This window comes from Pantherophis guttatus, chromosome 5 (assembly GCF_059756535.1).
Source record: "Pantherophis guttatus breed Tessera chromosome 5, ASM5975653v1, whole genome shotgun sequence".
Classification (NCBI taxonomy): domain Eukaryota; kingdom Metazoa; phylum Chordata; class Lepidosauria; order Squamata; family Colubridae; genus Pantherophis; species Pantherophis guttatus.
The window spans coordinates 19,483,541-19,497,569 of record NC_142067.1 but is presented as its reverse complement, the minus strand read 5'-3'; the positions used below and the strand labels follow the sequence as shown (position 1 = coordinate 19,497,569).

At 43.2% G+C, this 14,029-nt stretch overlaps 1 protein-coding gene across 1 annotated transcript; it reads left to right on the top strand.

Annotated features, from left to right (window-relative positions):
- The first annotated feature begins 8,462 nt into the window (after nucleotides 1-8,462).
- Nucleotides 8,463-14,029, top strand: LOC117664176 (vitelline membrane outer layer protein 1-like). The gene is made up of 3 exons (XM_034415009.2): nucleotides 8,463-8,639; nucleotides 11,499-11,596; nucleotides 13,598-14,029. Exons 1-3 carry the CDS (start codon nucleotides 8,469-8,471, stop codon nucleotides 13,896-13,898), a joined length of 570 nt encoding a protein of 189 aa, XP_034270900.1. The 5' UTR covers nucleotides 8,463-8,468; the 3' UTR covers nucleotides 13,899-14,029.

Below are 14,029 nucleotides of genomic sequence, written 5' to 3'. Positions count from 1 at the left end.
AGCCACTGTGGATCCGGATGGATCAGGGCTGAGGGAGATCAGGGAGATCTCCTGAGGTATCCTCCAGGGCCTGGCCACCGACAGGCTGACCAGGTCTGTGAACCATGATCTCCTGGGCCAATGAGGGGCCAACAGCAAAACTTCCACCCTTTCTGTCAATACCTTCCTGATCACTGCTGCCACCAACTTATTGATGTCTTGGTGAAACCGGACATCATCTGGAGCCACCCTCATCTGCAGTTGTTGGAGCCAGAGCAGGGAGGCACGGTTAAAGAATGAAGTGGAGGTAGTGGCCTTCACTGCCCAGTGCAGTGGTGCCTGGTGCAGTGGAGGCTTTTTATCGCCTTTTTATCTTCCATCTTAAGGCAGTCTATGGCATCAGTGGGAATGATGCCACCGGGCTATCTATCTCTGGAACTGTAGAACCTGCACAGAACCTGTGAAAGGTCTGCAGCCACATTATACAGTTTTCTCTCCATCCCAGTAGGAGGAGGCCCTGATCCAGGCTGGGCCCACTGCCTCTGAACAACATCCAAGAAGAGCTTGGGCAATGGAATCACTTCCTGCTCCACGGTTGGCTCCGAAGAGTGTGCAACCGGACTCCTGTGCCTTGGGAGCTGTTTCAGGGCCAGGATCAGACCATCAATTTGGTAATGGTCTTGGCCTTGTGGAGCAAAGACAGAAATAAATCAGGCCAAAAGAAGGGTGAAGGGTGACGGATCTGGAGCCATCCCTTCATTGCCTAACCAAGCCATGAAATCCTCTTCTTCCCCTGAGGAATCCCCACTCTGAATGGAGGGTGCCTGGGAAGGAAGCCCCTGGGGTTCCAACCAGGGACCCTGAGCCAAGGGTGACAAATGCTGGGGTGAAGGATGTGAAATATCTTCAGGTGATAAACCCCTTTGCTGGAGCCCCACAGCTATCCCCTGAGTAATTGCCTGGGAAATAAGTAATTGTAATTGGTCAGAAATTCCTAACCCAATATAGAATAGAATAGAATAGAATAGAATAGAATAGAATAGAATAGAATAGAATAGAATAGAATAGAATAGAATAGAATTCTTTATTGGCCAAGTGTGATTGGACACACAAGGAATTTGTTTTGGTGCATATGCTCTCAGCGTACATAAAAGAAAAGATACGTTCATCCAGAATTAGAAGGTACATACTGTAAGAAATTATAAGCACTTAATGATAGTCATAGGGAACAAAAAAGCAATCAGGAAACAATATCAATATAAATCGTAAGGATACAAGCAATAAAGTTACAGTCATACAGTCATAAGTGGAAGGAGATGGGTGATCGGAACAATGAGAAGATTAATAGTAGTGCAGACTTAGAAACTAGTTTGACAGTGTTGAGGGAATTATTTGTTTAGCAGAGTGATGGAGTTTGGGAAAAAATTGTTCTTGTGTCTAGTTGTTCTGGTGTGCAGTGCCCTATAGCCTCATTTTGAGGGTAGGAGTTAAAACAATTTATGTCCAGGATGTGAGGGGTCTGTAAATATTTTCACAGTCCTCTTTTTGACTCATGCAGTATGCAGGTCCTCAATGGAAGGCAGGTTGGGAGCAATTGTTTTTTCTGCACTTCTAATATCCTCTCTTTGGCAGAGAGCAGCTACCATTGGCATAAAGGTCGCCTCTGCTGGTCCTGAGCCTGATCTAGAATAATGGCCCTGCACAGCTAAATGAGGCATCATTGAGGCTGAGGCAGAAAAAAACTCATTACAAACAGCACCATCTGGTGACTAGGCTCTGTAAGAAAGAGGCTGCGAGAGGCTTGTCTTTTCAAAATTCCCCAATGATTCACCTTCCAAGGGGAGGGGGATGACAGGTCCCACTCGTTTCTTTGCCACCTTTTCTGCCTTGGCTAACTCCTTTTCTATGGTCTTTTGATGCCTCTGGGTGTCTTTTTTGGCCGCCTTAATGCCTCTGGTGCTGGCAACAGTTTTAATCTGCTTGCCAGCTGAGGCTCAGCTAGATGAGCCTTGGCTGCGATCTGGAGGAGGCAGAGGAAGATCCCTAACCTCCCTTTCCTTCGGAGCCTTGCTGCAGGAAGGCTCCAGAGCTGCCATGTTATCTTGAGACAATGACAGGAAGCCACGCAGCAAAGGCAGGCAGACTTGGACCGGGTGCCAGCTGTCGTGGCTCTGCAAATAGAGCGCTGAGCTCTCTGGCCGTAATCAGTGTGCCCAGGCTAAGCTGGCAGGGACTGAGGGTCTGTAAGGAAGGCAGGCAGACCGCTGAGGGTAACTGCTGCCACGGCTTCTTCCACTCCCTGTGCCAATGTGCTAACCTCAAACAGTTTGCCCAGGCAAAGTCCCCTCCATGCTTCCATGGGCAAAACCAAGGATCTGAAAAAGTCAGAACCACCTCCGCTCTTCAGGAGGCTGGCAGGGACCATGGCTTGACAGCCGGAAAGGCATCTGACCAGCGGACCGCGCTGTAAGGAAAAAAGTGGAATCCAGGAGTCGGTGAATAACTCTGACCCAGCAAAAAAAGTCTCTATCTATCAGAGGCCTTTAAAAGCCTCTGGCGATCCCAGCTGAGTTGCCTGATTGTCAGAGGCTTCTAAAAGCATTTAGAACTGGTCATGCCCAACCCGGCCCCCTGAGGTCAAACACTCTTCTTCACTAATACAATTGTTGGGCTGTTTTCTGCAGAGGTCCATATAATTCAACCAGAATGATCTGTTCCAAGGACATGTTCTCTTCAGGTCATCAATTACACTAAATATGGCAGACTGACTTAAACTGATAAAAATAAATTTCCATGAGATTATGGCTTTCATCAAGACATAGTTCAGCAATTTGTTCTGACAGTTAATTTTTAGAAAGCATTTCAGCAATTTGTTTAAAAAACACTGTTTGAACAGTTAGCTTCAGTATTGGATTCAGATCTGCCTAGATAATTCATTTCAAAACGTAAAGACAGTAAATGTAGAGTTAGTAGAATTTCTTGGTTAACTCTTCTGGAGGACACCATCCTTCCAGAGGAAGACATGCAGATTGTTGAACTGAATGGCTGTGGTGCCAAGACTATATGAGATAATAGGGGGGAAATATTTAAATAAATAAATAAAAATGTGTACATTTTCAAAATTAAGAACTTAATAGGCTAATGTGCAAATTTTCCAGGGCATTTTACATACTTTTTTTTTTCTTTCCAAGGAAAAACATTTTGCATAGTCACAGCGGTTGAGTCGCTCCATCTCTGCAGACGTTTTTGGAAGGACCATGTAATAATATGATTAACATGGACACATGATTAATAATTTCCTCTTCCCTCCAATACCACACACACAGAATTGTGCGTTTTACCCATTTTAGTAAAAAGAAGGAAATGTATTCTTTCTAGTGGCTGGAATTCATACATGATGGTGTCCCATAATATGGTCTGTTTGACTTAGTGCTAGGTGAGCTACTCTTGTGCTGTGCAAACTATGGCTTATTGCAGAAGTAGGCAACTTGATCTCCAAGTCTCTTATGACTAATTGTTAAAAATTAGTACCTTGACTTCCTGTTATTCCAAGTATGGAAATATATGAAATCTCTGTGGGTGATCAACTAATGCAAAAGTTAGTGAGTGAAACTAATAGTCTGGGTTCTTATGTGTACCAAACAATAAACATCTAGAATTGACCATGCCCCTATTTCTCATCTTGCCTACAAATAGTTCTCCATTTAAAGTCCTTCCCATTCTGGCTATAAGACAATTAACTGCAGGAAGACGGTAAGTGGAGCTGCAGGGGCTGCAGAGAGCAGGGAAGGGAGACCAGAGGTTGTGACTGAGTCAGAATTACACACATCTAGTTGTTTACAAAAGTAGAAAACTTGGTTCAAGTGAAATATGGATAACTCTTTTTGCTTTAAGAATAGTGTGACCATAAATGTGAGAGATGGTTGAGAAGGAAGGAGAGACTGAGAAATTAAGGCAAAGAAAAAGAAAAGACTAAAGAGTCCATAGAGTGTGAAAAGCTTCAAGTAATAAAGGAGAAAAATACATTAAGGGAGCAATAGGCAATCTTTTGTCGAATGGGTCAATTTAGAATGTTAAAAATCTATGATGGGTACGCTTGCAAAATGGCTGGCTTGGGAATCTCCCCCATGGATAAAGTGATGGCCCTGTGGACGTGACCAATCCCAAAACAACCCAAGAATCGGAAGGCAAACTGGTCTTCTAGGATTTCTAGGCATTTCCATGGGGTCTAAAGGTAATATTATCAACAAATAAAGTGAAAAAAGCTCAGGGTTTCTAGATGGTTTTCAGGTGATCTTTTGAAGAAAAAAAAAGAGAGATTACATCTAGAGTATGGTCTCCAGATCCATTTTTGTCTAAGGGTATCATGTCACTTAGCCTGAATTATAGGTGCAGAAGGGAAACAATCAGGCGGAGTCAGAGAACAAGCCTCTGAAAAAGAGATATGGGTAAGGTGACCAGACGTCCCGCTTTTGGCGGGACAGTCCCGCTTTTGAGCAATTTGTCCCGCGTCCCGCGGCGTTTTAAAAAAGTCCCGATTTTTCATTCTGCCTCCTGAGTCCCGGCTGCCTCCTGAATCCCCGCTGATGGCTAGAGGGAAAAAAAACTCTTTAAACTCTTGCCGCAGGGCTTCAAAGGGCCGACCTACAGCTGATCAGTGTTAAAAAAAAATGAATAGACCCATGCCTGCAAAAATAGAAAAAACAGCCCCTGTTAACAGCTTCCGCTAGGTTAATTAGCTGCAAAAAGCTGCAAAAAGTTCCTGGAGCAGATTTTTTTCCCCCTAGCTATACTGAAAACAAAGGCAAAAGCGAAACTAAACCTGCAACGTGACAAAATGAGGCAGAGAGAGATTTCTTTCTTTTTCTTTTTCTTTTTCCTCACCAAAAAAGGTAGGTACAAAACTGCAAACAATGGGAAATTTTGGGCAAAAGAGGAGAGTTCAAGATTTTAAAACACAAAAGAAAAAAAGCTCTATTTAACTAGGGAATTGTAATAATTGAGATACTATTAATAATTGTATATTGTGTTGAAAGCAGAAATGATTAAGTTGTGGTTTGGAGGAATATATGGGGGAAATTATTTGGTTTATTATTATTGGTAAATATAATTAATTGATTTGTAAGAAATTGGATTGCATGGAAATAATTGGAATATTCATGTTCATATTGATTAATATACAAAAAAGATAGTTATATAACTAATTGATTTATATTAAAATGTTGAATTTGTATTAAACAACTGTATTACATAATTACATAATTAACCAATGTGAGGATGGATATAAAAATAGATGACAATGGGAAGGGGTATAATATAGAATAGAAGGGAAAAATTGAATTTGATTAAGATTAGAGATGAGGATGAAGGGTAATATTGTTTTTTTAAAAAAATAGATGAGGAATAAATATGGCAAAAAGGAAATATAGAAATTGTAAATTTAATTGAAATGACTAAACGCTGTTTAAATTTGTGAACCAGCCAAATATTCTGTTCAAAGAAAATACATTGTATGTTTGTATGTGTGTTTCTAATTATTGCCATTTATTCATATTTGTTCTCTTTTATTCTTTAAAGTTTAACAATTCATTCTTAATTTTAATATCTTTATATTTGCTTGGGGTTGGCTTTCTTCCCTTTCATCTTTTTTATTGTACAGCAATCTTTCTCCTCAAACCTACCACCACTCTCTTTTCTTTCCTTCTTACTTTCTCTTCCCCCCACCCTCTTTTTCTCCTCCCTACTTCCTCTTCCTTTCTCCTTCTCCTCCTCTCTTGCTCCCTCTCTTACCCTCACTCCTACTCTAATTTCCCTTCCTTCATCCCTCTCTATTGCTGTATCCTTTAATGCATATGGACTACTCAGAGGGCTGAAAAAGTTATTTTTGACTGGTCCTCACACTTTTGACCAGTCCTCGAACTTACGACTGTCCTCACATTTTACATTTTTGCCCTATCTTGTCACCATGGTGAAGAGAAGCAGTTGTGAAATGAGTGACATGGTTGTTAAGAATGCTGCATGGGCATAAATATGAGGATGGTCATAAGTGTGAGGACCAGTCAAAAGTGCGAGGACCTGTCAGAAATGACTTTTTTCAGCCCTCTGGTTAGTCCTTTTGTGCATATGGACTACTCAGAGGGCTGAAAAAGTTATTTTTGACTGGTCCTCACACTTTTGACCAGTCCTCGAACTTACGACTGTCCTCATATTTTACATTTTTGCCCTATCTTGTCACCATGGTGAAGAGAAGCAGTTGTGAAATGAGTGACATGGTTGTTAAGAATACTGCACGGGCATAAATGTGAGGATGGTCATAAGTGTGAGGACCAGTCAAAAGTGTGAGGACCTGTCAGAAATGACTTTTCAGCCCTCTGAGTAGTCCCTATACACATAGCCATGGCCACCCGGTCACATGACCAGCTAGCCACGCCCACCCAGTCACATGGCCTCCAAGCCACGCCCACACAATAAGTCACGCCCACAATGGTGTCCTTCTTACCAATGTTAAAATCTGTTCACCTTACCCTATACACATAGCCATGGCCACCCGGTCACATGACCAGCTAGCCACGCCCACCCAGTCACATGACCAGCTTGCCACGCCCACAAAATAAGCCACGCCCACAATGTCCCTCTTTACCAATGTTAAAATCTGGTCACCTTAGATATGGGCCAAAAATAATGTTTTGAAGAAAGAGGGGGAAATAAGCAAGATTAAGATGGCTAGTAACGTAAGGAATGAATGTATGGAGGACAACAGTGACAATGGGATGGAAGGAAAAGAGGAAACTAGTATCTGGTTTCACAAAGAAGATAGGTTGAACTTAAATAAAGTAGAACCAGAGATTCAGCTTGAATGTCTAGGCCAGTGATGGCTAACATTTTTGCCATCGCGTGCCAGGAGGGGTGGGGAGTGGGGGAGGTTCGTGCGTGTGGGTGCCCACACCCATAATTCTATGCGCCCTGCCCTGCGCATGTGCGTGCAACCTCCCCCCCGCTCCCGGCACGCGATGGCCCAGTAGGCCTGTTTTTCTTTCTCACCTGGCTCCAGATCCTCTCTATGCATCTGGGGAGGGTGAAAACAGCCTTCCCCACCCCTTTGGAGGCCCTCTGGAGGTCTGAAATGGCCCATTTCCCAACTCCCGGTTGGACAGGAAGGGATGCTTTTTGCTGTCCCCAGCCTCCGGAGACTCCTAGAAAGGCCTTCCCCATCCCCCACAGGCCCTCCGGAGACAGGAAACAGTTTGTTTCCCTACTTCTGGTGGGCCCACAAGGCCTGAAAATCAGCTGGCCGGCATGAGCATGCATGCCAGAGCTGAACTGGTGTGCCCACTGATATGGCTATGCGTGCCATCTGTGGCACGCGTGCCATGGGTTTGCCATCATGGGTCTAGGCTATACATTTTGAAAGCTCTGATTCTTTTATTAAGGTAAAATAGACATGAGACAAGAGAAGACACAAGACAAGATGATATGTTAAGATGATAAGATAAGATAAGATAAGATAAGATAAGATAAAATAATCTTTATTGTCACTTTTTTCTGTGAACACACTGGCACATATTAAGAAATGAAATTCTGATGCCTGCTCTCAAAAGAATATCTATACCCATACCCATACATGCACATACATACTGTATACATATTGTATATGTACATGCAACACAGAGACCATTTAGAATACATAGCAGAAAAAAGAGTCTTGAGCGTTAACAAGGTTGATTCTATATGGTATAAAGCTATTACAGAATCTCATTGTTCTGCTTCAGATACTGTGAAATCTCTTCCAGAACGTAATAAAGAAAACTGCTCATGGAGAGGATGTGTAGCATCCCAGACAATACTGAGGACACTGGTCAAGCAGCACTTATATGCTATGTCAGGGGCATCAAACTTAAGGCCAGAGGGCCAGGTCCGGCTCATGGGGTGCTTAGATTTGGCCCATGGAGCCACCCTGGAAACAGCAAAGGACTGGCCTGCAATGCTCTGCCAGTGAAAACAGAGCTCGAGAGCCTCTTTTCACTGGCAGAGCACTTGGTCACCACAGGTGCCCCCGACACAAGTGATGTCGAGCTAGCCATGCCCACCCCAGCCCTCCAAGGTTAAACAAAACCCTGATGTGTCCCTCAATGAAATCGAGTATGACATCCCTGTGCTATGTCCTGGAGAGAAGGGAACCTCCAATCATCTTTTCTGCCGTTCGCACCACTCTCTGCACAGCCTTCTTAACTGAAAGAGTAATACTTCCAAACCAATCAGTAATACAACAGGACATGATGCTTTCAATCGTGCCTCTATAGAAAATGGTAAGGGTAGGGGAAGGAAGATGTGCTCTTCTCATATGACACAGAAAATGCAGGTGCTGATGTACCTGCTTCACCAGTGTTTCACTGGTGAGTGACCAAGCTAACTTGCTTGTCAGGTGCACATCCCAAAACTTGATAAGCATTAAATATTTCTTATGTTGATCTACACAGAATTGTCTGACAATGGAGCCCCGCTTCAGTTCTGCAGTGTTCCTGATCCTTTCCTCCTGGCTTTGGAATGCAGAATGTCGAGATTATAACCAGATCCTCAAAGTGCTAAATGGAGAACGGTTTGGAAAATGGGGAGAAATAGCCATGTGTCCACAAGGCTATGCAGATGGATTCTCCTTGAAGGTAAAAATCTCCTGTTTTTACTCTGTTCAGACCTCATGAGGCTAAAACACTCTCCCAGTCATCTTTCTAAAGGAGTCTTAACCCATTTTGGGTGCTGCTAAAACTTCCCTTGGGCTTGGGAAAACTAAATCATGGAACTTGAGGTGATAATGGTAAAAACGTTACCAGTTTTTGAGTGAAAGTCAGATGAAGATTAGAGCAACATCTGACAGCTGTGGCTAGGGGGACCTTTGCACAGGTTCGCCTGGTGCACCAATTGCGACCCTACTTGTATCGCAAGGCTCTCCTCACAGTCACTCATGCCCTTGTCACCTCATGGTTAGATTATTGCAACGTGCTCTACATGGGGCTACCCTTGAAAAGTGTTCGGAGACTACAGTTGGTCCAGAACGCAGCCGCGCGAGCTGTCGTGGGTGTACGTAGGTACACCCACATTACACCAATTCTCCGCGAGCTGCACTGGCTCCCTATTGGTCTCTGGTCACAATTCAAGGTGTTGGTTATTACCTTTAAAGCCCTACATGGTTCAGGGCTAGGGTATCTTCGAGACCGCCTTCTAACGCATAGCTCCCAGTGACCAGTAAGATCCCACAGAGTTGGTCTCCTTCGGGTCCCATCAGCTAAACAATGCTGGCTGGCAGGCCCGCGGGGGAGGGCCTTCTCTGTGGCTGCCCCAGCTCTCTGGAACCAGTTACCTCCTGAGATCTGGACCATCCCCACCCTATTGGCCTTCTGAAAAGCGGTGAAGACGTGGCTTTTCCGGCAGGCCTGGGGCCATTGATCTTGCTCTTGCGATCTGGCAAGATCCGGCCATGAATGGTGTGAATGAGTTTTAATGTTTTAATGTTTAAAATTTTTAAATGTTTTTTTATAATGATTTTAAATGCATTGTGAGCCGCCCTGAGTCTTAGGAGAGGGGTGGCATATAAATTGAATTAATAAATAATAAATAAATAATAAATCATTGAACTTGAGGTGATAATTTGTCTTTTTTTTATACTAAAAAAAGTATAAAAATTATTTATAATTTATAAAAGTATAAAAATTATTACTATAATACTAAAAACGGGGAGGGAAGTTAAGGAAAAGAAAAGTTTTTGAGTGAAAGTCAGATGAAGCATCTTGCTACAAATATCTAGATCAGATGTAGGCCTGATGGAAGCAGCTACATGTATGTTCCATTTATTCATTTTTTTAAACCTAATTCAGATGTAACAGCTGCAAGCAGTCTAGAGACTATTCACGATGCCTTAATTTATTGAACACTACTCAGTGCTTCCTTATTAATGTTGCTTTTTCATTGTCATATGGAAGCAACCTTAAAAAGTAGTTCTCAATATTTTATATTACAGTGACATTCAGTTGGCCAATATCATTCTCTTATGTTTGGTCAGTCCACTCTAGCCAAGATTATCTGCAATCGTAATTAGTAACTTTGTCCTTAAGGCGCTTTTCCTTCCTTCCTTCCTTCCTTCCTTCCTTCCTTCCTTCCTTCCTTCCTTCCTTCCTTCCTTCCTTCCTTCCTTCCCTCCCTCCCTGTAGAATGGATAACTCGTAATTTTAAACTTCTTTCATTGTAGCCTCCAGAGATTTGGTGGCAAACTGAGAGGCCCAATTTTTGAGCATAATATTAAGATTACTGAGTAATAGTCTCTTAATTACCCTTTTTATTGCTTCACATCCATTTATTATTTTATGGCAGCAGAAAATAGAAGAATTTAAGAATGTTTAATAATGCATTAGCTTTGATCCCTGTTTCAGTTGGTTTTAAAACGGTGTGCTCAAGTGGAGGAAATAAACATGGAAACTTCAGATGAGATCTTTTTAATAAAGGATAAAACTGTTAGGAAAAAAATAATAATATTTTTGTTATTTCCCAAAGGACAGCATTACACTTCATTGTATTTTAAACAAAAGAAAATCACCACAAATCAGGACTTGATGTTGGGCAGGTGGGAAAGGGCAGTGCCTGGCAATTTCCTTGCCTCCTTTTCTCCCCAAAAAAGATCCCAATTCCTGATTACATTGAAGTATGAATGTCTATGGAGATTCTCAGTCATCCAGGTCATGGTTGTTCCAATTGTCCTTTTTTCGAGAGGCAACTGGACTTTCTGGTTTTTTCTTTGAAGACGTATCACTTCTCATCCAAGAAGCTTCTTCAGCTTGTTTAGAGAAGCAAAACATCTTCAAAGAAAAACCAGAAAGTCCAGTTGCCTCTCGAAAAAAGCACTTTTGGGACATTAAGATATGAAGTAATCCAATTCAGATATGATGCTTCATTGCAAGTTTGGGGCCTCCAACTTCCTATTCCAAAGAAATAGTGTAGGGTTGGGGATCTCTTGACAAGTCAGTAGAAAGTTTAATTTCTCCCATTGAGTTTGCTTACAAAGGTCCTGTTAAATTCGAGATCACAGAATCAGGTTCATTATAAAGATAGTCCTTAATGTATGACTGGTCGCTTAGTGATTATTCAATGTTATGAGGGATCTCAAAAAATCTGCTTAGGTGGATTGAAACTTGGATTCAAAGTTCTAATAGCTACCCCACCCCCGGTGATCACATGACCACATTCATGGCCATTTGGAGCATCTTGCCATCAAGTGATCTTGCTTTACAACATTTTTGCCAGAAATCGGCATTTATTTTCAGTTTCCAGAAAAAAATGCCCCAGAGTGAAGAGTGGGTTCGTTTAATGGCTGAACCAACCATTTAAAGCTTGCTGCAAAAGAGATAATAAAATCAGGTACGGTCATGTGATGACCTACTTAATGACCAATTTATGACCAATTGTGGGCTCAATTACAGTCATAAATCGAGGATTAACTGGAGTTTTGTTTTTTGCTTTTACTTTTGCATTAGGTTCAGCCATCTCAAGGTTTAGGGGCAGATGACTCAGCTCTTAATGGCATCCGTCTTCACTGTTCAGATGGTAAAGAAATTGAGTCTACTACTGGAGAGTGAGTATCTTTCGGATTTGACTCTTTCACTTTGCAGGGTTGACAGAAATATGTTATGCTACATGAACTGATATGAGAAAAATAGGATAATTTTTAGTCATTGCATTTTTTGCTCTGTGCTGATATTATGAATCCAAAGAAAATAAGACAGAGAAAGCAAGAATCACCGTCTTCCTCAACCTCCAATGTTAAACTGCTTGTCAGAAATGAAGCTGAATTTGAAGGGCAAAAAAGCCACTGAATTTATTCCTGGTCCACAAGAACAGCTAGTTGCACAGAAAGTTATGGTACAGATTTATTTATCACAAATCATGTGCAATCACACATGATGTACAGGACACTAAATGTTTTATGAAGTTTTATGTTATTATGCATAAAACTTCAGTATGAGATATGATAAACAGTTGAGGGAGCTAGATATGTCTAGCCCGGGTGTCGGCAACTCGCGGCTCCAGAGCTGCATGCAGCTCTTTGGGCCCTCTGCTGTGGCTCCATGTCCCATCACTGGTTGGCCCTGCCCCCCACCCCTTTTATTTTTTTAGATATTTTTGGAAATCCAGGCTGGCTGAGCAACGATTACCAGCCATGGCGGAGGCTTCGGGCGACCCTACTCCCCCTCCTCCTCTTGTGACCCCCTGATGGGCTGTGGCTGAGCCGAGAGAATGCGCATGCCTGGGGAGACCCTCCTCAAGCAAGCGCCAAAGCGCAGGAAAGGCGTGCACCGGGCAGGTGACCACTCGCGTAAGGAGGGTCTCCCCACATGTGCACATGCTCCTGGCTCACCCACAGCCCACCAGGGGGTCACAAGAGGGGGAGGAGGGTCACTGGAGAGTGCAGGAGCAAAGTGGCCCTGTACCCGCCTTCACGTCACATTTGCGTGTAAGGCAGCCTTCGCTTCCTGCCGCTTTGGGCTGGAGTTCGAATCCTCCGTGCTCAGCCAAAGAGCTGCAGGGGGTTGGGAACAACCTGGCAAGGCAATGGCCAGAGCCTCAATGCAGGAGAGAAGCCCCATCCTGTTAAGACCCTCCTTAAGCGTGCACTTTTGTTGCGCTTTGGCGCTCGGTTGCGGAGGGTCTCCCCACGTGTGCACACGCTCCTGGCTCAGCCATAGCTGGCCAGGGAGAGGAGAAGGAGTGGGGGAAGGAGGAGGACAGTTGCCAAAAGGAAGCCTCCACCGCTGCTGGTGATCTTTCCTCAGCCAGCCCGGATTTCCAAAAAGAAGAAATAAAAATGGTAGCGAAGCACTCCAAGAAGAGCTTGCTGCCTTGGCCCAGCCACAGCTTTCCGACAGAGAGACAAACACACACACACAGGGAGGAGGGGGGCAGGGGGAGAGAAACATAAAGAGACACACACACAGAGATACACGGAGGGGTGGAAGATAGGGGAAGATAGGGAGAAGGATAGAGAGATACAGAGAGATACAGAAGGAGGAGGGGGAGAGAGAGGGGAAGATAGGGAGAGTGGGAGAGAGAGACATAGAGAAAGAATGGTTTTGTGGCTAGGTAGGCGTGGCTAGGGGGGTCATGTGACTGGGTGGGAGTGAGTGACATTTAGTTGGCCACGCCCAGCCAGATTTTGTGGCTCCCGGTGTGTTCTTTTTCTGTGGGAAACGGGTCCAAATGGCTCTTTGAGTGTTTAAGGTTGCAGACTCCTGGTCTAGCCTAACAAAGAGAAGGATTAGGGGAAACATAATAAATGTTTTCCAGTATTGAAGGGTAGTCACAGAAAAGAGGGGATTGACTTATTCTCCAAAGCATCAGAGGGCAGGACAATGGATGGAAGCTTGTTAAAGAGATATCCAACTTAGAACTAAGGAAAAATGTTCTAGTTGTGAGAACAATTAATCAATGGAATAGCTTGCCTTTCAGAGTTGTTCTTCACTGGATAGACTGGATAACCATTTGACTGGTATAAAGTTCTTGCCTTTGAGCAGGGGGTTGGACTAGAAGATCTCTGAGGCCCTTCTATGTTTTTTCTGAATATTGTATTTTCTTACAGTGCTGGAGATTGGGGAAAGGTTGTGAAGTGTTCCAGTGGCAATTTAATGTCCTTCGCTCTCCGGGTGGAAAAATATCTAGGAGCGGCTGATGATACAGCAGCCAATAATATTAAGTTCACTTGCCAAGATCAGAAAGTGCTAAAAACTTCTTCAACTACTTGGGGTAAATATGGTGAATGGAGCGAATCCTGCAAAACCGGGGCCCTATGTGGTATCAAGACCAAGGTTGAGCCTTCTAGCACTTCAAAGTTTAAAGATAACACAGGGCTTAATGATGTGCAGTTTGTCTGTTGTGATTGAAACCCAGAGGATTCATCATACAACTATCTCCATTTTAAACTTTGTTGATGTGTTACTGAACTACATTGGGTGTATGCATGTATATAAAAAATTAAAAAAAGCATGCAACTTACAGTTGAAATTGAAAAAAA